A 24271-nucleotide genomic window follows, 5' to 3' on the forward strand; every position below is an offset into this window, starting at 1 on the left:
TTCGGCATATCATTCGGCATATTATCAACTGCATATTAACATTACTCTGCATATTATCAACTCGGCTTTGGCAACATTATTCGGCTCAACATTGTTTTCTCGACAAGACTACTCAGCCACACATGGCCACATGCTCCACAGCATTGAACATTCTCAACACAAAACTACAATTATTAATTTATCTACCTCTTCGGCAAAAATCTCATGCTTATTATCTCAGCATAGAACTAGCATCTCGGCTTGCTGAAATCAACATCTGAATATACGAGAGGATTTGCGTCAACTTAAAGAGTCCAAACCCATCAATCCAAGGAGTGAAGAAGTAACCGAAGTTCGCATCATTCAACAATTTTGGCTCCAGTCTATTCTAACTTCCTTCTGCATAACAACTTTTATTCAACAACAATGGGGCAAAGAATTCACATCAACAATTTGTTCTTAACTTACTCATTGGCAATGTTGGCCAATGTCCAATTTGAATTCCTTCCACCTAACAACTGTCAGTCGAAAGCAATGGGGCAACTGTATAGGACAACACAACACCCACAACACCTTAAATAAATCTGCTTCCAAAATCTACTCGGCAAATCCTTACAACAGAGCAATGCTATTTTTTAATGCTTTACCATTGGTGTACTTTTTTTTCCCACTTTTCACTTATTTATGATTGACAAGTCTACCTCATTTGGTATAGGCAATTAATGACACGGGATGCATTATTCAAAATCCTTGCCAGGTTGGCAATTGATCGCCACTTAAAATCAGCAAATATTTCCGAATATGGAACAATCTTTGCACACGGCACAGAGCGCCATCACCCTCGTCCAGGGGTTATAATACCGCGACCTACACCCTCGCCTAAGGGTCATAATACCGTGGCCCATCGTTATGATTTGTTTAGAACTCATGTGATATAATTTCGTATTATGATCGCCATCATTTGTTTAACCTCTCTATACTATATTATTCACTGTGTTTTAGCTCACTCATCTCCCTTATATATATATATATATATTTGTACATACATTCAAACATGCATGTATTCATACAGTTATCTGTTCATTTATCAAGAGACCTAACATTTATTTGAACAGTGTAACTCGGCAGGAAAAACTCTTATTTCTTGTACTGTAGACAATGAAAGTTTTGGGGTAATTGTGGGAGTCAAAAAAAATATATATATATCCGCTTATTGGGACTAACCCTAACAAGGCCTACAATGGGTCCAACCTAAACAAATATCACATCCCTCATTTATATAAAGGAGGGGCATCCCAGAGAAGGTGAGAGGTCATCTCCCTCTACACTACACACCAACACTCTTCATTTTCTATACCTTCATTCTTTCAATCAAGTGACTAATTTCACCATGGGAGTGTCTCTGGCCGGCAATCCCTATTGGGTGGCGCCGATCATGCTCATCTTTGCAAATCTACAAGAACAAAATTCATCTCTTCGTTGGATCTCTACAATCCATGTGAGAGGATTTTTCTAGTCTCACACATTCCAATCTGTCTGCAAACATGGATATCAATCCAATCTGTCTTTAAATCAAACCACCCCCTCTGTGCTGGTGAATTCATGGGTCTTAATTGGATATAATAAAATCATCATAGTCTCAAATGACTTTCAATCATATTCACCTCTAGCTTCTTATACATGCTTTTAATTCCTATTTCACATTTTCTCCAACAATGACTTGTTGAAGTTAAGATTTACCCTATTTTGAAGAAAGTATGTTCTTAATCTTCTAAGAGACTCTAGACTGTTCACATAACCTGACTAAGGCTAATCACAACTCAAGTGATAAAAGTGGAAACCTCTTGAAGAGGAAGGTTGTTGCTAGAAAAAGTTGGGCGGGTTAATATATTTGTCTCCCAATAAACAAAATAATACTAACACAGTGGGTGAGGCAAGTCATGCATTATCACAGGATGAATCACTAGGAGGATTCTCATCAGGTGTTTACCACAAATTAGTCTTCCGCAGAACATCCTATTTGCAAGTCATGGGTATTCAAAGGTTTAACCTTTATAAATGCAATTGACAAGATCAACCTCAAATAGTGGGCATCAAACAATTATTTCATCAAATTGATTTCATTAAAAAATTCCTGCATTCTGTTCATTATTATTAGTTTGAAACATTTCATCAAATAAGTAGTGGGCATCAAAAAAATAAAAAAGAATACACATGTAGATAACAACCCAGAAATCATATACAACTAAAAAACAAACAAGTCTCTCTTAATCATACACACCAGATAGTAGAAAAATTAAAAGAGCAAGAAATCAAACAGTAACAAATACAACCAATACAAAAGAAGAACGAAGAAAGAGAGAATCGAAGGACGACTTATTGATAAAATGAACTCCCTCTCACTCTCTCAAACTGAAAAATTTAGAAAGAGACAGAAAAGGAATTTGTGATTAGGTCGAGAAAACAGAACATAGAACACAAGTTTATTAGAGAAGACAATGAGGAAAAGAGAAGAAGAGAAATGAAGAGAAGAATACCTTTGAATCGAGGCTTTGATCGCTGCTCACTGCTACTATCATCGATTGCTGATCGTTGCTCGCCGCCATTGTCGCTGATCATCGATCGTCAATCGTCGCTCACTGCCATTCAAGTGAGAGAGAGAGAGTTGAGAGAGAGAAAGAAAGAGTCGTTGAAAGAAGAACTTAGGGCTAAAAAAATGTGAAATGAAAAAATGAAGGCGACACAAAGGTAAAAATGAGGAAAATAGGTGGGGCGGGTGGGTCGAGTACGCGAATGGAAGTGATGGATTACCCGCAACTCGACTCGAATCCGTGAAATTGAAAATTCTTGACCTATATCCGTCCGCCTCGTGTCACACATCCACCCAAAATAGTGCGAGTCGGGTCTGCCGCGTCGGAGCATCCGCTGCTCAATTCTAACTCTAGGTAGGTGGCTTCTAGAGACTATTAATTAAAAACAATATCCCCAAACCAGTTTTGCTTGTAATTACAAGATTTTTTTTAAATTTTAGGAGTGTGAACAAAAACACAAAATTTTTAAAAAGTTCAAGTTAACTGAGTTTAATTAAAAAATGAATGTCAGAAAAATACAATTTTTTTTTATCAGCAAAAGAAAAAGAACTTTATTAATGAGAACAACATTTAATACATATAAAACTATATCAATAAAGAATAGGTGAGAGTAAAAAACATGCTATTATCATTTAATTGGTCTCAAACTATGAGTTCAAAAAAAATATATCATCATTTAAAATTATAAATTTTCATTATTTTGAATCAATTAAAACTTGTTGAGAAAGCAACCTAGTAAGATTGCATTGGTTCAAAAGAGACTTCAATGCAAGGGTATGTAATTGGACCAATCAGAAGCTTCCATTTCCGTACGTCAAACATGAAGGCTGTAAAAGGTCTTCATATAGACCAATAAAAACTCAATATAATATTATATTATTATTTAATTATAAATTATCACATAAGATTGATAAACCCAATAATTAAATATAACTATCATTCAACACAATTCAATTATTAGCCCATTTACATGATAAGAAGATTTATCGTGAATATAATTCTCTTTACTTTCATCCTGTAATGGTAATTTGTAATACAGATTTAAAATATCTTATTGTGATAATTCAATGATTTAAATTTAAAATTAAAACAAAATTATGATGTTTTTGAGTGTTTAATTTTGAAACATTTGATATCATTTTGCCATAATTTTAAACATATATAGTTAGATCACGTGTTTTATTTGTAATAAAAACTAGAGTAAAAGTGATGACAAGCATTTACTATACCTATATGATGGTTTATAATTGGATGTAGATTTTTATTATTTTTGACACCATTACACAATACATATTAACACGTTAGTAAAATTAGATTATCATTACAGTAGGCTTATCATAAAATCTCACCTTACTAGCACTAGTGTCCCTCATAACCTCTTGAATTACAATTTTTTGGATAGTGCATAAAAGGATTTTACCATATTTTTTAATATTAAACACAAATGCAATAAATTCCATGTTATATGTCGGATGCATGTTCATAGTAATTTTTTTTTTCTTTTTTAAATTCAAAAATTAATACATAATTATTGTCAAATTATTACAATCGATCATGTCTTCCGTGTTTGATAATACAAAATCCATTCATATATGATATTTTCATATCTTTTTTCTCCCCGTGTTCCTACAACCTTTTACCTAGTAAACTAACACTTTTTTATTATTAAACACAAATGCAATAAATTGCATATTATATGTCCGGTGCATGTTCATAATAATTTTTTTTCCTTATTTTGAAATTAGAAAATTAATACATTATTATTGTTAAATTATTACAACCGATCATGTCTTCCGTGTTTGATAATTCAAAATCCATTCATATACACCATTCAATGCATACACTCTCTATTATCTATTAGAAAACACTATATATACACACCACATGACAAACCCTAAAATCTATCTCAAAAGCCCATCTCCATTTTTTCCTACCTTACACACCATCTTCATACTACAAACCATAATCTCAACATCTCATCCTCTCAAACAACAAACAATGACCGAGAAAGGTGCAACTTCTTTCACTCCTGTTGATCCTTCCATGGCACAATCTGACGTGCTTCAAAGGAAGATGAGACTCATGCGCTTTGCGTTCATCATGATCTTCGCTCTATTTGCACTAATCGTCACAATCTTGGTGTTTGCACTAGTCGCAATGCGTGTTAAAACACCACGAGTTGAAATTAGGTCGGTCAACGTTGAAGGACTCTATGTTGGCAATTCAACCTATAACATGACACTCATTGCACAAATTGAAATGAAGAACAAGAATTTTGGGGACTACAAGTATGATAGAACCACCATGAGTATTAGCCATGGAGGTGTGACCGTTGGGGATGGTGTGATTTGGAAGGGAAATGTGAAAGCTAGGGACACATATAGAATGACTGTTACAACGAAAGTGAGCTCGAGTGGCTTGTTGGATGCTTCGAGACTGAGTAGTGATATCGGTTCGGGGGTTTTGATGCTCAACAGTGAAGCTAGGTTGAAAGGGAAGGTACATTTGATGAAGTTTTGGGGGATAGAGCTTCAATTTGTGAAGAAGAGAAAGAGTGTTGAGATGAATTGTATCATGGAACTTAATTTGACTAGTGGAGTGATTCAGAACATGGATTGTGATCATTAAATATTTCTCTATTTGGATTTTGCAAAATCTCTAACCTTGCATTTTCCGTTGTATGTCTTATAAGACGCTGAGACTTACATACATGTGGGTCTCATTACTTTGTGAGACGAATAATGAAAAATATAATTTTATTATTATTATTTTAGATAAAATAAATAGAGGTTGAGAAGTGTAACAGGTTGAGTTTGATTTGTTACATTGTGTGTTGTTTTGTGTTGAGTTGTAATAATAAAATTGATGTTTTTTTATTTATTTATTTTATTTATCAGAAATAAAGTTGATGTTGTTTGTTCTTTATAATGTCTGTATGGGGTTGAGTTGTGAAAAGTAAATTTCACAATGTTAAAATCATACTCATTCATACATCTTTACGTACATCTATAGAAAAGAAGAGCAATGCTAAAAAAATTGAAAAAACTAGTATAAAAAATTCTATGAAGAATGGGTGTGTGAGGCCCATAAATGACTGTGTGAGATCTACATGTGTGCCAAACAAATTTAGTCCAGTCGTCCTCTAGCTACTCTAGTCTCTTTCTCTTCTCACAATTCAATGAACATATACATTTTTTATTTTCCGTAAAATTTTAAGAAAATATTTTCTAATTCTTATAAATAAAAAATAAAAAATTGACAACTTTATCAAATCCTAAATTTCAAAATTCATATATACTACGTGCACAGCCGAGTCGCCTATTTTTTTTAATTAAAATTTGATTCGCTGATTTTAAGGTATTTTTTTGTTGGGTTCTCCTATGGTGTGCACCTCTTTAGGGGGTGCATACCATATGCACCCCTACCACAAAATGTATAATTTTATTATAAAATTTCGTAATATCAATTATAAAATACGTAACCTCGCTACGAATTAGTGTAACAAAAAATATCATAATCAAATTACAAACTTTTGCAACATCAAACACAAAATTATGGACATTTTATTGCTTCAATTTATGGTGAAATTACGTATTTTGTGATTGATATTACGAAATTTTATAATAAAGTTACACATTTTGAGGTAGGGCGCATATGGTATGCACACCACAACATTTTTCTTTTTTGTTTGATGGAAGAAAAATATAATTTAATGATCATTTGGTAGAGGTTAAAGAAGAATTTTATTTTAATTCAATGGTATAGGTTAAAGAAGAATGATTATTTGGTGTGCATTATATTATCCATATATATACATTTATTTATAATAAAAATGCAAAGATATGGAAATAGTAATAACAATTTAAACTAATATTTGTTACAATTTCAAATTTTATTTTCTGTTTTTGTTTCATAATTTTTAATTTATGAATCTGCGAAATTGAAAAATCTCAACCCATATCCATCTGCCTCATGTCATGCATCCACCCAAAATAGTGCGGAATCGGAGCATCCGCTGCTCAGTTCTAACTCTAGGTAGGTGGCTTCTAGAGACTATTAATTAAAACTATATCCCTAAACCAGTTTGTAATTACAAGATTATTTTTAAATTTTAGGAGTGTGAACAAAACACAAATTTTTAAAAAAAGGTTCAAGTGAACTGAGTATAAAAAAAGAATGTTAAAAAAACACAACTTTTTTTTATCGACAAAAGAAAGGGAGCTTTATTGATGAGAACAACATACAATACATATGGAATTATATCAATAAAAAAGAGGCGAGAGTAAGAGTAAAGAAAAAGCTGTCCTCTTGGAAGAGGAAATTACTATCTTATGCTGGGAGGTTGACTTTGATCAACTCAGCCCTTGCTAATTTGCCAATCTATTTTCTTTCTCTCTTTAGAATGCCTAAGGGTGTTGTTAAATCCTTAGTTAAGTTACAGTCATCTTTTCTGTGGGAAGGGAATGTTAATATATAAAAGGAAAGTGCACTTGGTCAAATAGAAGGAGATCATAAAAAGTAAAAGTCATGGAGGTTTGGGTGTGAGAGATTTAGGAGAGGTGAATGAATGCTTGTTATTAAAGTGGTGGTGGAGATATGGTAATGAAGATACAGCTTTGTGGAAGGCTGTGGTTTGTTCAAGGTATGGTAGGAATGGAGGAGGTTGGGTTCTAGCTCTGAGCCTCTCATACGGGATGTCCACAGTTTGGTTAGACATTGTGAAACTTCTCTCAGTAAATCAGCAATTGGATGAGTTCTATGGTGATCATTTTAGAATTAAGATTGGAAATGGATGGAGAATCATGTTCTGGCATGATACATGGCTCAACAATAGAGACCTACAGGTTCAATTCCCCAGACTATATAGTTTATTCACTGAGAAAGAGGAGACCCTTCAGCAAATCAGTGCTAAGAAGAGTAACCTGGGGCTGTGGTAGCTTAAATTTAGAAGACAGTTATTTGTATGGAAAGCTGAGGAGCTGCAGAGATTAATGGATCTGTTGGAAACATCTACATTGGTGAGTTCTGATTGTGTTGATTCTTGTTTTTGGCTAGCAAATAGCTCAGGTATGTTTTCAGTCTCTTTTGTAAGAAGATGGTGGGATGCTACAATAAGGACTGGTCAGATTATGCCTAAAGGGGTATGGGTTGGTTTAGCTCCGCCAAAAGTGCAGTTCTTTTGCTGGTTGGCTTGGGGAGGCAAAGTTAAAACTTCAACCTTCCTTCAGAGGATTGGGGTGCTACTTGTATCAGCAAATAATAGGTGTGTGTTTTGCCAAGCTGAGGTGGAATCCTTGAATCATGTGCTCTTGTTTTGTCCACTGGTTTGGAAGTGTTGGTCTCAAATGGAAAGATGGAGTGATCAGGTTTGGACAATCCCTGGATCAGTTCAGGGCCTTTTACAGTGGTGGTCTGCTAGTAAGAGTAAGCACTGGGTTTCTAGATTATGGGAGGTAGTCCCATCTATTATGTTATGGTCTATATAGAGATTGCGAAATGAATGTATGTTCAAAGGGGCACAACCTATTTTTGATAATTTTTGTGATAAAATGAAGGTGCAGATTGCTCTGTGGGTAAAATGGAGTTTAGAGGTTGATTATTCAGTTGATGATATTGTTTTTAATTTCAATGAGATTAGGTTGTCTACTCAGGCCCTCTGTAATTCTACTTCAGTGTGTCTGATTCAGTTGCTTCAATGAGTGTAATTGGCTGCTTCAATGGTCTGGCCTATTACGTTGGTGGGTTTGTTTATCAATGGCATGGAAGCAGAGTTCTGTTTGGTGTTACAAGTGTGTTCTCAGGGTTGTTTTGCTGAGTGTTGTTGCTGATGTTCCCAGATTTTGGGTGCTGTTGTGTTGGAGCTGGCTCAGAATTTGGTGTATGTTGCTACTCAGCGGTTATGTTGTTCTGCTCAGATTTTGGTGTGAACTTACTCAGTTTTTGATGCTATGTTGATGCTCAGATTTGCTCAGTTGCTCATTTGCTCATTTACTCAGTTATTCTATTGTTTGTTATCTTTGTGTCCTTATCTTGGTTTTGCCTTGTTTGTTGGTTTCTCACCAACTAGGAAGTTGGAACTTTACCTAACTCCAAGCTCCTATTTATTAATGTAATTTGGTTGTTTTTATTAATAAAGTTTTCTTTGTCGATAAAAAAAAAAAAGGCAAGAGTGAAAAGCATGTTATTATCATTTAATTGGTCTCAAACTATGAGTTTAAAAAAAAATATTATTATTTAAAATTATAAATTTTCATTATTTTGAATCAATTAAAACTTGTTGAGCAAGCAGCCTAGTAAGATTGCTTTGGTTCAAAGAGTCTTCAATGCAAAGGTATGCAATTGGACCAATCAGAAGCTTCCATTTCCGTATGTCAAACATGAAGGCTGTAAAAGGTCTTCATATAGACCAGTAAAAACTCAATATAATATAATATTATTATTTAATTATAAACCCAATAATTAAATATAACTATCACTCAATACAATTTAATTATTAGCCCATTTACATAATAAGATTTATAGTGAATCAGGATTCTCTACTATAATTCTCCTTACTTTCATCTTGTAATGATAATTCATAATACAAATTTAAAATATCTTATTGTGATAATTCAATGATTTAGATTTAAAATAAAAACAAAATTATGATGTTTTTGAGTGTTTAATTTTGAAAATTTTGATATCATTTTGCCATAATTTTAAACATACATAGTTGGATCACGTGTTTTATTGTAATAAAAAAAAAAAAAAAAGAGTAAAAGTGATGACAAGCATTTACTATACCTATATAATGGTTTATAATTGGATGTAGAATTTTTTATTTTTTATTTTTTATTTATTTATTTTTTGGCACCATTACACAATACATATTAATACGTTAATAAAATTAGATTATCATTACAGTAGGCTTATCATAAAATGTCACCTTACTAACACTTTAGTGTCCCTCATAACCTCTTGAATTACAATTTTTTGGATAGTGCATAAAATGATTTTAACAAATTTTTTTTATTAAACACATATGCAATAAATTCCATGTTATATGTCGGATGCATGTTCATAGTAATTTTTTTCCTTTTTTTAAAAATTAAAAAATTAATACATTATTATTATCAAATTATTACAACCGATCATGTCTTCCATATTTGATAATACAAAATCCACACATATATGATATTTTCGTATTTTTTTCTTCCCATATTCCTACAACCTTTTACCTAGTAAACTAACACTTTTTTATTATTAAACACAAATGCATTTTTTTCCATATTTTAAAATTAAAAAATTAATACATTATTATTGTCATATTATTACAACCGATCATGTCTTCCGTGTTTGATAATACAAAATCCATTCATATACACTATTCAAAACATACACTCTATTATCTATTAGAAAACACTATATATACACACCACATGACAAACCCTCAAACCCATCTCAAAAATCCATCTCCATTTTTTCCTACCTTACACACCATCTTCATCTTATAAACCATAATCTCAACATCTCATCCTCTCAAACAACAAACAATGACCGAGAAAGGTGCAACTCCTTTCACTCCTGTTGAGCCTTCCATGGCACAATCTTTTTTTTTATGATTAGCAAAATAAAAAACACTTTATTAATGATAGCATAACAAAAATACATCATGGTATACATTAACAAAGAGGAGAGGTAAGAGCAAAATGCATCATTGTAAACCACCTTAATCCCAATTAGGTTGGCACCAAAGAGAATGCACAATCATCTGCTAGCTAAAGCCAACAGGTTGATAAGAAACCAACCAAAAAGGGGACAAGCAAAACAAGACAGCAAACCACCAACACAGTAAAAAACAGAACAGAACTCCATCACAGTTTCATCTCAGCAAAAAACAGAACAAAACTCCATCACAGCACACCTCCACTGCTTTACTCACAAAACAAACCAGTGCAAAACCACCTCCAAGACATTAAGGCTCCAAAACAGCAGCAACATGCACTAATCACAGATATGCATAGCAGGTGAACACAAAAACAAAGACAGATACTCTTAGGAAGTGCATCTTTATGTAGCCAAGGACAACCACAGGACTAAGACTTAAGAAGTGCAACTTTATGCAACCAATATTAACCAGCATCCTTAGATCCCCCAGATTTGGTCGAAAATCCTTCAACTCACACAACAACATTACAATCTCACACAACAGCAGCAAGGGTAACCAGCATTCTGTAGCAAGGACAACCAGCATTCCATCCTCACACAGCAGCAGCAATCCAGCTGCAACTCTAAAGCAAACTGCCCAACCATACACCTTCATTCTATAGCCACTCTATATCCAATAGAGCTTGACACCAAGCAACTAGATTAACTCATGTAGCAACTCTGAAGCAGATAGAAACATGACTCATATCAGCAGCAGCGAACAAAAAGAGCCTAAAACAGGCATACACTAGCCACAACCAACAAAACAGAACTAAAGGTGGGAACAAAACAAACAGAACAAATATAACAACTCCATAACAGTTCACAGTAGCAGTTCTACCTCACACAGCAGCAGCAGCAGCCCACAACTGAGTAACTCATACATCAACTTTGTAACAAATAAAACAAGACACCTAGCAGTCCATAGCTGAGAAGAGCAGACCAATAACAAAAAAGTGAGATTAATAGAATCTGAGACAGAGCAACAGCAGATACACTACAAGCAGCTTTTAACTTCACGAATATTAGACACAAACTCCTTCACTGTATACCCTTGCCCAATTGACTAAGATTTCAGCTAAAGAGCCACTCTAACTTTAATAAGCTCACAGAGATCTTCACAGGTATGCTGTTGCCCATTGAATTGATAATCATTCCTGCATTTCCAGAGGGACCATAAGCCAGCAATCAGAATTGATCTCCAAACTTTCTTTTCCTTTTTTCTAAACTTCCAGCCCAGCCACCAGTGCATTAACATGACTACTGAACTAGGAGATGCCCAAAGCAAACCCCACTACTTCATTAGGCTGGACCAAACTTTCCAAGCAAAAGGGCACAACAACAACACATGGTTAAGTGATTCAACCTCAGCTTGACAGAACACACAGTCAGAGCTAACTACTGCATTGAGGATGCAAATTCTATGTAAGTAGTCAGATGACTTTATCCTCCCTTTCCAAGCCAACCAAGAGAACAATTGAGCTTTAGAAGAAGAGGGATTATGCCAAATCAAATCAGTAACTGCCAAAGGAGGTCCATTCAATGATTCACACCATTTAACAGCACTGTTGACAGTAAACATACCTGAGAGATCAGATTTCCACCAGAACATATCCATAGATTCCAATCTCAAGGAAGGGCCCTCCTCTAAGACAGCCTTTAATCTCTGCAGATTAGTCTCCTCCTATGCCAATAAGGGTCTTCTGAAGCTAAGATTCCAATTGTTTTGATGACTAGCCCTAGTCAACTGCAAGTGCAAGGTGATGCCTCTATCTCCTGATAGATAGTAAAGTCTAGGAAATTAGGACTTCAAGCATCTGGTTCCCATCCAATTATCAACCCAGAAACTAATTCTTTCACTATTACCAATCTTGATTTCATCATTCTCCAAATAATAATTGAACAAGCTGCTATTAGAATTACTAACAAGAATAATGTCACTCCAAACTCTTGAGATATTGTTTGCCTCCACCTGAAATGGGAACCATCTACCTTCTGCTGACTGATATTTGCTACAGATGACTTGTTTCCATAATGTGCTGTCTTCCTTTCCAAACCTCCACCACCATTTAGCAAGGAGGCTATTATTCAATATTCTTAGGTCTCTTATGCCCAGCCCATCTTGCTTCTTATCCATGGTTAGATCCTTTCATTTTACTAAGTGTACTTTCCTTCTCACCTCTGAATCACCCCACAAAAAGGTTGCTTGTGTCTTGTCCAGTTCTTTTGCTACAACTCTGGGCAACCTAAAGAGAGAAGGAAGAAGAGACTCAGGCGTTTTGCATTCATCGTGATCTTTGCTCTATTTTCACTAATCGTCACAATCTTGGTGTTTGCACTATTCGCAATGTGTGTTAAAACGCCACGAGTTGAAATTAGGTCGGTCAACGTTGAAGGACTCTACGTTGGCAATTTAACCTACAACATGACACTCATTGCACAAATTGAAATCAAGAACAAGAATTTTGGAGACTACAAGTATGATAGAACCACCATGAGTATTAGCCATGGACGTGTGATCATTGGGGACGATGTGATTTGGAAGGGAAATGTGAAAGCTAGGGACACATATAGAATGACTGTTATAACGAAAGTGAGCTCGAGTGGCTTGTTGGATGCTTCGAGACTGAGTAGTGATGTTGGTTCAGGGGTTTTGATGCTCAACAGTGAAGCTAGGTTGAAAGGGAAGATCTATTTGATAAAGATCTAGGGGATAGAGCTTTAATTTGTGAAGAAGAGAAAGAGTGCTGAGATGGATTGTATCATGGAACTTAATTTGACTAGTGGAGTGATTCAAAATATGGATTGTGAAGTATTTTTCTACTTGAATTTTGAAAAATCTCAAACATTGCATTCCTCATTGCATGTCTCACAAGACACTGAGACTCACATATATGTAGATCTCATTACTTTATGAGATGAACAATGAAAAATGTAATTTGTATTATTATTATTATAGATAAAATAAATAGAGGTTGAGAGGTGTAACAGGTTGAGTTTGACTTGTTATGTTGGGGGTGTTTGAGAACCCACTTTTGAGGCTAAAATAGCATCAAACACTAAAAAAGCCAAATAGCCTTAAAAATTCTAAATCAATGATTTATATTAAAAAAAAAAAAAAGCAAAGTCAGCAGCTCTACATTGTCATGACAGTGTGTAGCCTCTCATCTGTGACAGCCTAGTCTTTGAGGCTGAAATGACAATTTTGCCCTTTTAGACCAATTTTGAAAAAAGTGAAGTTAGGGGTAAATTTGTCATTTTAGCCTCAAACATTATTTCAAATACATTTTTCAATACAACAACTCAAATAAAAATTTAGCTATCTTTCCAAATTCAAAAACTAAAATAGTCTATTAAAATAGTCAAAAAACCTAAAAAATAATCACTTCACAAACACCCACGTTGTATGTTGTTTTGTGTTGAGTTATAATAATAAAGTTGATGTTTTTTTTTTTTTTTTTTTTTGCACAGAAATAAAGTTGATGTTGTTTGTTCTTTATAATGTCTGTATGGGGTTGAGCTGTAAAAAGTAAATTACATATTCAACTATATTAAATTCATCAACAATGCTAGATGACCACAATTTTTGTGGCCACAATAGCTTAAAACTGTCAAAACGACATCGTTTTTGGTGCAAAACATGCCAAAACAACGTCGTTTTGGCAGTTTTGAGCCATTGTGGCTACAAAAATTGTGGCCCTCAAACATTTTCCTAAATTCATACTCATTCATACATTTTAACATACATCTATAGAAAAGAAGAGCAATGCTAAAAAATTTGAAAAAAACTATCAAAAATTCTATAAAGAATGGGTGTGTGAGGCCCATAAAATGACTATGTGACATCTACATGCGTGCCAAACAAATTTAGGGGTGGTTTGTAATGTCCTAAATAAGTGCACTTTTCGACTTTTTATAAAAAAATTTGTAGAAAAGTAGAGAGGAGATATTGATTGATGTGACCCAAAAAATATAAAAAGATAAAAAGATGGACTAAAATAGGTTATGCCAAACCACCCCTAGTCCAGTCGTCCTCTATAGCTACTCTAGTTTCTTTCTCTTCTCACAATTCAATGAACATATATATTTTTTATTTTCGGTAAAATTATAAGAAAATATTTTCAAATTCCTATAAATAAAAAATAAAAATTTGACAAATTAACTTATCAAATGCTACCTAAATTTCAAAATTCATATATACTATGTGCACAGCCGTGTCGTCCATTTTTTTTTATAATTAAAATCTAATACGCTGATTTTAAGGTATTTTTTTGTTGGGTTCTCCTATAGTGTGCACCTCTTTAAGGGGACATACCATATGCACTCCTACTACAAAATGTGTAATTTTATTATAAAATTTCGTAATATCAATTATAAAATACATAACCTCGCCATGAATTGACATAATAAAAAATATCGTAATCAAGTCACAAATTTTGCAACATAACCACAAAATTATGGACATTTTATGACTTCAATTTATGGTAAGATTACGTATTTTGTGATTGATATTACGAAATTTTATAATAAAGTTACCCATTTTAAGGTAGGGCCCATAAGTTATGCACACCATGGCATTTTTCTTTTTTGTTTGATGGAAGAAAAATGTAATAGAATGATCATTTGATAGAGTTTAAAGAAGAATTTTATTTTAATTCAATGGTATAGGTCAAAGAAGATTGATTATTTGGTGTGCATTATAACATTATCTATATATATGCACTTATTTATAATAAAAATGCAAAGATATGGAAATAGTAATAACAATTTAAACTAATATTTGTTATGGTTTCGAAATTTATTTTCTGTTTTTGTTACATGATTTTTAATTTACCATTTTCCGTTGTTTCTTTTTATTTTTGTTTCGTATTATTCACTCTATTTGGTTTTATGTTTTTTAAAATATATATTTTTTTAAAACACATATATTTTAATTCATTTTTTTAAAATTTTTTAGATCCACTTAATCTTGATATTTTTTTAAATCATTGAATTTGTACCAATTTTTTTAAATAATTCATTAAATATACCATCACAGTCACCACTGCATTACCATCAGCTCTCCACTTTTTTAAAAAAATTCATTAAATATGCCATCTCCATTTTTTTTTTACCTCCACTACATTATCTTTCTATCATTACCACAACCGCCATGTCTTTACCTTCATTATTATTGTTATTGTCGCCGCTGTCACTATAATATAAAAATTAAAAATAATAATCTTTAAATTTAATCTTATATTCAACACTTAATTTTTTAACAACCAACTTTTCAATTTAATAAATTTATCATTTAATTTTTAGTATTTAATTGTCAACATCCAACTTTTAGTTTTCAATTTTATATGGTGGTTGGGCTTATTTGTGTTTTTTTATTTTGTCCAAAAATTCTACCATGCTAAAGTTTAAAAAAGAAAATTTACTTGACATATAGAAAAACAAATTTAAATAGGAAATGTCACATTGGGCAATTAATTGGTCATTTGACTTACTTTGGTAAACACACAAAATAAATAAATAAATAAATAAATAAGTAAAATAAAAAAATAATAAATTAAATTAAATTAAAGTGTCACAAAACTATTTTTATAATGACATTTTTTAGTCTTGTGGTATTTTAAACAAGTGTCATTTATATCCGTGCCACGGTAGATACTAGTGGCATGCCAGTGACACTTGCAAATGTCACTACACTATCATGGTTAAAGACTTTCAATGACACTTTGATGTCATGATGGACACTATTTATAACACTATCAAAGCGCCATTAAAAAAAAACTTAGTGGCACTTCAGTAACACTTATAAGTGTCATTACACCATCAAGGCTAAAGACTTTTGGTGACACTTTAATGTCATGGTAGACACTATTCGTGACGCTATCAAGTGTCATTAAAGAAGACTGACAATCTAAAAAATGTCACTATATGGATTTTCAATGGCACTTGTTATGCCACAATTGATAGTTTTAACAACTTTATAAATGCCACTAAATCTGTCACGACCTGCTCCCCGTACCCAAAGGTTAAGCATCGTGATGGCCAGTAACTGAGGTTACCTCCTGCAAATTGTTAAACAAATTAATATGCACAAGCGGAAATAATATTTAAGTGAGGGTAGCAAAATAATCATTGGAGCTTTTATTTTTATTACAAAATTTATTGACCCAAAATGCCGATATTTACATATAAAAATATCATAAAAGTACTGTGTGTGTCTATTCCACAGCCCTACGTCTAAGACTTTCCAAAATCTATATCTGAATTGCATTGTTTCCTAAAAATTGGTAAACAGCTATAAACACATGGCAGAGTGAGAAATATTATGCCAAGAGTACAAGTGACACAAAATAACCATGGATAGTTATGTAACTAAAATATTTAAAATAATTTAGTTTGAACAAATAATCATTTAAGTGGCAAAACTGAGATTATATAAATAAATAACCATAACCACGGTACCGAACAGAACAAAACAAAGATCACAAGAGTGACAGGCAGAACAGAGATACGGATTCAAGAGGTGGCTTGTACGGATTATAGAGGTGGCTCCCACAATAGTGTAGGAGCACTTTGCTCTGCACAGAACAGAGGTCAATGGATCCATGACAACAGAGGGCCACAAAGTGTCCAAACAGAGGCCAATGGTTATTTAAGTCTCCCAAGGCATGAGACTCTCGTGGTAGTACTTACAAACATAATTGAAATATTTACAAAACTTATATTAATATAACTAATAAGTATAAGTTGTACAAAATAAATTATGGCATGTCAAAACATACGTAAAATATATTATGGTGACTCAAGGTATAATATAACTCACCTTAACTTTAATACCTCACTATTTTTTTCCATTATCAAAGACCCTCTCAGCTTCCATTATTATTTTCTTTCTTTTCTTCATTTCTTTCCCTTCTCCTTCCTCTCTTTTTTTTCATTCCTTTCTTTCTTCAACAATGCTACAGACCACTAAATTTCTACCACTAACACCACCACTAATAATGTGGCAAGTAAAAAAAAAAAAAACAAAAAGTAAGACACAAAACACATGTGGCAGTGGATGGGACTCACTGCCACATCCCTAGTGCAACCATTAATTAGTGGTCTGCATCATTTTTCTTCTTTCTTTCCTTTATTCCCTTTCTTTTCCACAGAACACCTCCTCCCTATTTATAAGGAGGTAAGAGCATACGTGACCCGTGTATCTTTAAAAGATTTGATTCATAAATTATATAGATTTATAATTATCTTTAATAAATATTTAAGATAATTACACTTTGACCCAGTTTTCTAATATAACTATATAAATAAATTAATCTCTAATTATATTATACTCTATCGTATATCAATAGAAAATTAATTATTTATTTTATTACCATACCCATTATTATTATTATTATTATTATTATTATTATTATTATTATTATTATTATTTATTTATTTATTCTTACTTTTATATTTATATATTTACTATCTTTAACTTTAATTTGGCCCAACTAGTATTATAATTCCATATTCCTGTTAATTTGGCCCCAACTAATAATCGCTAATTAATCCCATATTTGATAATCCAATACCAAATTAGATTCTGTATTTATTAGTATTTATTTAATAATATATTATCACATACAACCATAATACTAGTATAAGATTTAAGGGACAACTTAAATTTTCAGGTTGTTACAATCTTCCCTCGTTTTAAAAATTTCGTTCTTGAAATTTGTCATATGCGTAAACTATCTGCTGCGCACTCTGATAAATATATATTAGATGATTAATCTGATAGAAAATATTATCTCAAAAAAAACTTTACCAAAAACAACTCACCGTCTATTTGTCAAAAATTGTTTTGAGCCAAAATGAGAAACAATCGGTAACTTTAAAAACTTTTCATTAGTTTTGCAATAAAATAAAATAAAATAAGAACACAATTAAACAAGCGACTGGAAGTGAAATGACAGAATCATATGCAGGAGTTGTAGGAATTTGTGATGAACTCCCATTTCTTTTATCCGTGAACTCTCTACTAATGGAAAATAGTTTCAAAATTAGTAATTTTAAAATTTGAACCCACTTTTAAAAAGTCGAAATGAATTTTTTTTTTCTTTAATACTGAACTAGAAATTCTATGTATTTAATTATATTATAATTTTGGTGGGTGATTGAGCTCGACATCCTCTGTTTATTTTCCTTCGTTTACTATAACAAATATAAATTATCTCTAATATCCTTCACAAATTATGCACCAAAAAAAAATTAATATATATATAATCATATAAAATTGTAATATAATTAAATCGACTAACAAAATATAATATTTAGGTACTAATTACCCGCTATCCTACTTCTTAAACGTGCGTGTGTCCTATGCTCCAATGATAATTTATTTATTTTTTTTATAAACCATTGCTCTGATACCGCTTGTCACGACCCGCTCCCCGTACCCAAGGGTTAAGCATTGTGATGGTTAGTAACTGAAGTTACCTCCGGCCAATTCTTAAACAAATTAATAAGCGCAAGCAGAAATAATATTTAAGTGATTGTACCAAAATAATCATTGGAGCTTCTATTTTTATTACAAAATTTATTGACCCAAAAGGCCGATATTTACATATAAAAATATCATAAAAGTGTTGTGTGTGTCTGTACGAGCACGAAATAATTCTTCTCGTATAATCCTGTTGACCAAGTCTGCGCTCCTCCAAACGTCGTCGCTTTACTCCCTAAAAACACAAACATGAGCTAGCTGGCGGGTGTGTGCCGGATACCTCTCTGATGCCTAAGTCAGCAAAATAGACAAATAGACAAAAGCTCTGTGTACTCGAGAATCAAAGTTGTGTTACCTCTCCACAGGTGATGTTGTAAGCTTTTATAGGTTCCGCGTGGCACAATCCTAGTAGAACTCTTATTCCTTCATGTGGAGTCCTCCTAGGAATCACACTCCTGTAATATAATGCTTATCCTTCAACACCCCCTCACTGCTTAAACCAAGTGAGATGGTTTTACCTCGATAGTATGACAAAGCGAGCAAGCTAACATAGCCATGCTAAAGCGGCAGAAATGACCGAGCTCCACCTAGCTTGGTTCTTCACTTCATTACTTGTACCTCGGTTTGGTCCGTCGAGATCGAGCTAACCATAGCAAGCTTGGACCGAGCTAATCAAGAGCAAGGTCTTGAGGAATGCTCAAATCATCTCGGCTTAGAATGGTATGACCGAACTAATTACACCACACCGACCGTGGTAACGCCAAGTACAATTGGACCGAGCTAACTGCAAGGTCCTTTCACTTGGCCCTTTTTACCACGGTCCATTTACCCAGCTCGGCCCAATTTATTTATAAATTACCCCCTTAATTCCATCTGTGCAGCATGATTGGGATTACCCGTTACCAGCCAAGCTAAAAACTGTAGCATTTCAACCGAGCTAAATTCACACTGGGTTACCAATCTGTCCGGTCAAAACGTCTCTTCAGTCGCTGTGACTGAATCGCTTTCTATTCCATAGATATGTAGCAGGCCCTTATTGGTTAATTACAACTGCCATAGCTACCCTCGTACCTCGCGAATTTTGAACAGTCCCGCCCAAACCAAGGTTTTATACAAAAACCCTATTTTTTCAAATCACAATATCTCTGTTTATCTTCTCTCTCTCTTTCCCTCTGAATCTCCATTTCTCCTCAACACTGTATTTGCAAAGCTCGTGTTCTTGTTGGTATTGTTTCCATCTTCAGTTCATTCATCTTGAACTAGTATGTAACTCAAATCTGTTTCCTCTTTGTTTATATAGTTTATGAAGCATGTAGCATAATACTTGTATGCTTCTCGAAATACATATACCATTTTTGCTTTCATTTTTCTAGGAAAAGGCCATGTAATATAACCATTGTATCTATGAATAATCTGAAGAACGATGCGTGTGATCCAAAATAGAATTCCTAACCGAGCTAGGAACTTGTTTGTACTTAAGGTATGCACCCAACCGTACTAGATTAAGTTCCAATAGGACCAAGTACCTTCTGTTTCACTTCGCCGAGCTAGTGAGCTGTATTAGGTTTGCGCAATACCGCGCTAGAAAGCTTCAACTACCGATCGAGCTAAAACTTGGGGCCAAACCAGCTCCCTTACTTAGTCAAAAACCAAACTAAGAATGTTGCACCATAAGCCACAACCGGGCTATAAACTTCTCATTTACTTAACCTGGCTAAAGTCCCTCGCCAAACCAAGTTAAAAATGATATACCCCACGTAGCCAAGCTAGGACTTTATTTATTCTGCCTTTGTTTCTTGTAGCGTGGTCCAATGATCTGTGCTTAACACCTTTCTTTTTCACTTTGTAGGCTTAGGTTGGCTAGGCACTCCCTTGAACACTCAACCGAGCTACTCAGCATCATCTCCCCACCGAGCCAGTACTTCAACTAATTTATACATAATTTAAGACTACATGGGTAAATATAGGTTTCTAGTAAACTCACTAGGGGCTATGGCCGAGTTCCAAAGGGACTACCATATCCCCGATGACGTCCATCTTAGTTTAGCTAAGCTAGACACCATACCCTGGAAAAAATCAGGCTTCGTTCCCTTCACCCTTCTTTCTATTGTAGAAATCGGACTTTGATTCCCTGTACAGCCTCTTCTTTGTGAATTCCTCAGACAAACAAATCTCTGCCCTACCCAGCTTTCCACAAACTCATACCGAATAATAAATGGCATCACCGAGCTAAACCACCGGCTTGGCCTCAACCTCGGTTTAGCCGAGATATTTCACCAATACTCTCTAGGCTAAAACGAATACGACTGGGTTTATTATTTAAGAATAAGGCGTCGCCGTGAAAAGATAATACAGAACACCCCGTTAATGACGACGATTTTTTCTGGGTTTCTGGAAATTTTGAAGACCATGAGGCCCAGATCCCAGGCGACCAAATTAACTGGAACAAAGGAGTCACCGGTATAATTACCTCGGCTTAATTTTGTGCTTTCTTTACTATTGATTTCATTTTCAACCGGCCTAACCGTTGTCTTTTTCCTTTGTGCAGATTTGAACCATCTCAAGTCCCAGTACAGCTACCCCAACCTAAACGCACTTCGCGCCGCACTACGATATCCCAATCATAGCTGGGCCGAGCTACTCAACTTCAAGCCGACCTACAGATACAGCAGCAGGGGGAAGACCAGGGTGACAGACTTCCTCTTAGAGCCCTCTCCTGAACCTGATCCAACCTTGCCTGAAATCAACTTGATCCCACTAACTGCTGAACAAGAAATGGCAAAGAAGAGAGCGGTAAGGGCCCTCATCACCGAGACAAACCAACCCGAGGTACCTGTAGACGTCCCCGAACGTCCCGGGAGGGAATCCCGTTTTGTTCATTATGGGCTCACTACAGTTCAGGACTCAAATGTCACGGTCTTGTATCTAATCTCGCAGAGTGCAATGCAAGACCGGTAAATCATCAAAGAGTCCAAATCCGGTAAATTGTTTTGAAAAACAGATTTTTAGAAAGAAGTGTCAAACATGGATTGCTTTTCCAGATACAGAGTCGCCACCTAAATATTTTATTTTTGGAGAACTTAGGAAATCCTGACTCGTGCCTAAGGCCACATGTCCGTCATCACCAAAGTTGCCTCGGCTCGGGAACTTGGGTACGATTGGGGAAGGTCACTTCGTGAGCACCCCCGCTCGCCCGATCAAAGATCGGCCTCTACTAACCATGATATCTAGTTTTGAAAACATTATGCGTTCTTATTCTGGTTATTAGCCTAGATTTACTATGTGATGCACACAACATACAAGTATAGACTGGATCGCCTGAATTGGAACAAAACATTTCATGTTTGTTTTTTAAAGCGGTTTGCTACTCGCAAGTAGGCTTAAAATGCAGATTTTGCCACCCTCAGGCGGGTTTAGAAAAAACATGGTTTTGCCACTATCTAGTGGGCTTAAAACTCACTGTCAAACGCATTGTTCCAATTCAGATAATCTAACCTTCACCCACAGGCATTCAGGCAGGTATATCACATAAACAAATAGCCTCATGGTAAGCATGCTATCATGGCAGTCACTTGCACACATGCAGGGATACTAAAGCATAAAACTTACCGAGTACTCCAAGCCAAAACAAAAGCTATGTTAGAAATCTATGCATGACCCTAACTATACAGAAATGCCTAATGCAACACATGCAAAATGCAACTATAGTAGGCTCGGCTATTCTAAAGATGGCATGTGAAATGCTATAGCTAACAAGTATTCAACTCGGAATTGTAATACACTATAGTTAGTATGATACGCCGAGCCCGGTGTATGCAAGACAGATGAATGAATGCAATCATGCGAGCATAAGTATGCTAATTGAAACATGCCCTAATCTAACCATCATAAGCTGATAAAAGGGAGAAAGACGTGGGGTTGGAAGACATACATCACACACACGCACACTTATTACAATTGTGCCCTCGCTCGGAGGATCCGAATAAATAATACAGTCCGAATAAATAATTACAGTCCAAATGAATAATTAAATATTACAAAACCCTAATTAATTAACAAATTAACTAAGAAAGCAATAAACTGGTATGCAAATTCATGGACCGCCTCAGCTCTGTTCCGAATGATGAAAGATGCATCCATGCTCGAGTCGCCTCGTCGGGAAATTCATCTCGCCTTTGTTTGCAACTGATTTTAGAAACTTGCACAAAGCTCCAGAAGGTTGAAACTCCACCTTGGGAAGGCTGCCGACCAGGTATTGGCTTGGGAGACACCTGCCGACCACCCTTTGTGGTGGAGACCAAAGAGGGTGGTTGGCCTGCCAGAAAATCTAGTCAGCCGACCAGTTTCCACCTCTAGTTTCTGGTTTTTCTGCAACAAAGGCAAGAGAGAGAAAAGGCAATATATTTTTAACAAATGTGTGCATGACCACTCTCCCTGTCCTTGCACAAGCTCAAGGGAGTGTAGTCCTCGATCCTCAGGCCACCAATCACGTATCTCGATGCATAATGGCCGAGAAGTCGAATTGCACGACTCGATGTGAAATGAATGCACATATAAGCAAGTAAAGCCAACGACTCTATCATGGACAGTCAAGAGTGTCGGCGACCGAGAATCGAGGCACGTTTCGTCACTTAGAGTACAAAACGTCCCTCGTTTCCCGTGTTCGAACTAAACCCTACTTCAAACACAAAGCAATGAGATGGCATACACAATGCGACTAACATGCAACCTAGCATACACAATGCTATGGGCTAAAACGGCATACACAATGCACGTGACATAACATGGCATACATAATGCACTTACGAAGACTATCATGCGCACATGAACTAAATGGCATATACAAATGCAAGATGGACTTACACCAATATGAGTGGACCTCAGCCACACTCACATCAATGGCCATATGATGGAAATGAGACAACCGAAACACATGCAAACATGCACGATGCAAGGGACATAGCCTAAGGCATCAAATGCCACTCTACCAAAACATGGCAAGGGATGAAAGATGGCATACAAACATGCAATTTCCAGCTCTAAAATAATATGCTCAATGGTCCCGAATCATCGAAACATGTCACCCAATACATGAAATAGGCCCCAAAACTTAAAACTAGGCAAATGCATAAAACCACAAGTATGCAAAGCAAGCATTATTTGATCATGAGGCATGAAAACAGAGCCAAGGCAGTCCTAAATATGCACCAATTCAGTTTCAAGCATAGCCAAAAAGTGCTAACATGAAGGGCTAAAACAACACGTGACATAGGCTAGTAAACATGGTTTACATGGCATGTATATGAAGCACAAGAGAGGTCACCAAACCAGACACAAATTGGAACATGGTATGCTAAAATATGCCCAAATAACCACTGAAATGTATCCAGCGCATGCAAAAATGATGGGCTCCTTTGGAGGGCCATGAGGTGGATTACTCAACACATACAAGATAGACATGTAAAATGGCAAAACCAACTCTGGAAATCAGTTATGAAAGCCCTAAAACTCACCAAAAAGGCCCTGAAAT

The 24271-nt window shown here is 34.9% G+C and overlaps 1 protein-coding gene across 1 annotated transcript; it reads left to right on the forward strand.

Annotated features, from left to right (window-relative positions):
- Positions 1–12603: 12603 nt before the first annotated feature.
- Positions 12604–12966, forward strand: LOC145819445 (late embryogenesis abundant protein At1g64065-like). Its single transcript, XM_082913440.1, has one exon. The coding sequence runs from the start codon at positions 12604–12606 to the stop codon at positions 12964–12966; it is 363 nt and encodes a 120-aa protein (XP_082769566.1).
- Positions 12967–24271: the final 11305 nt, after the last annotated feature.

Source organism: Camellia sinensis, chromosome 2 (genome assembly GCF_055761805.1).
Source record: "Camellia sinensis isolate YWXY chromosome 2, ASM5576180v1, whole genome shotgun sequence".
NCBI classification, from domain to species: Eukaryota; Viridiplantae; Streptophyta; class Magnoliopsida; order Ericales; family Theaceae; genus Camellia; species Camellia sinensis.

Bases quoted from the DNA above. Each gene is read 5' to 3' on its own strand.
- LOC145819445 (XM_082913440.1), top strand. From the start codon at position 12,604: ATGTGTGTTAAAACGCCACGAGTTGAAATTAGGTCGGTCAACGTTGAA.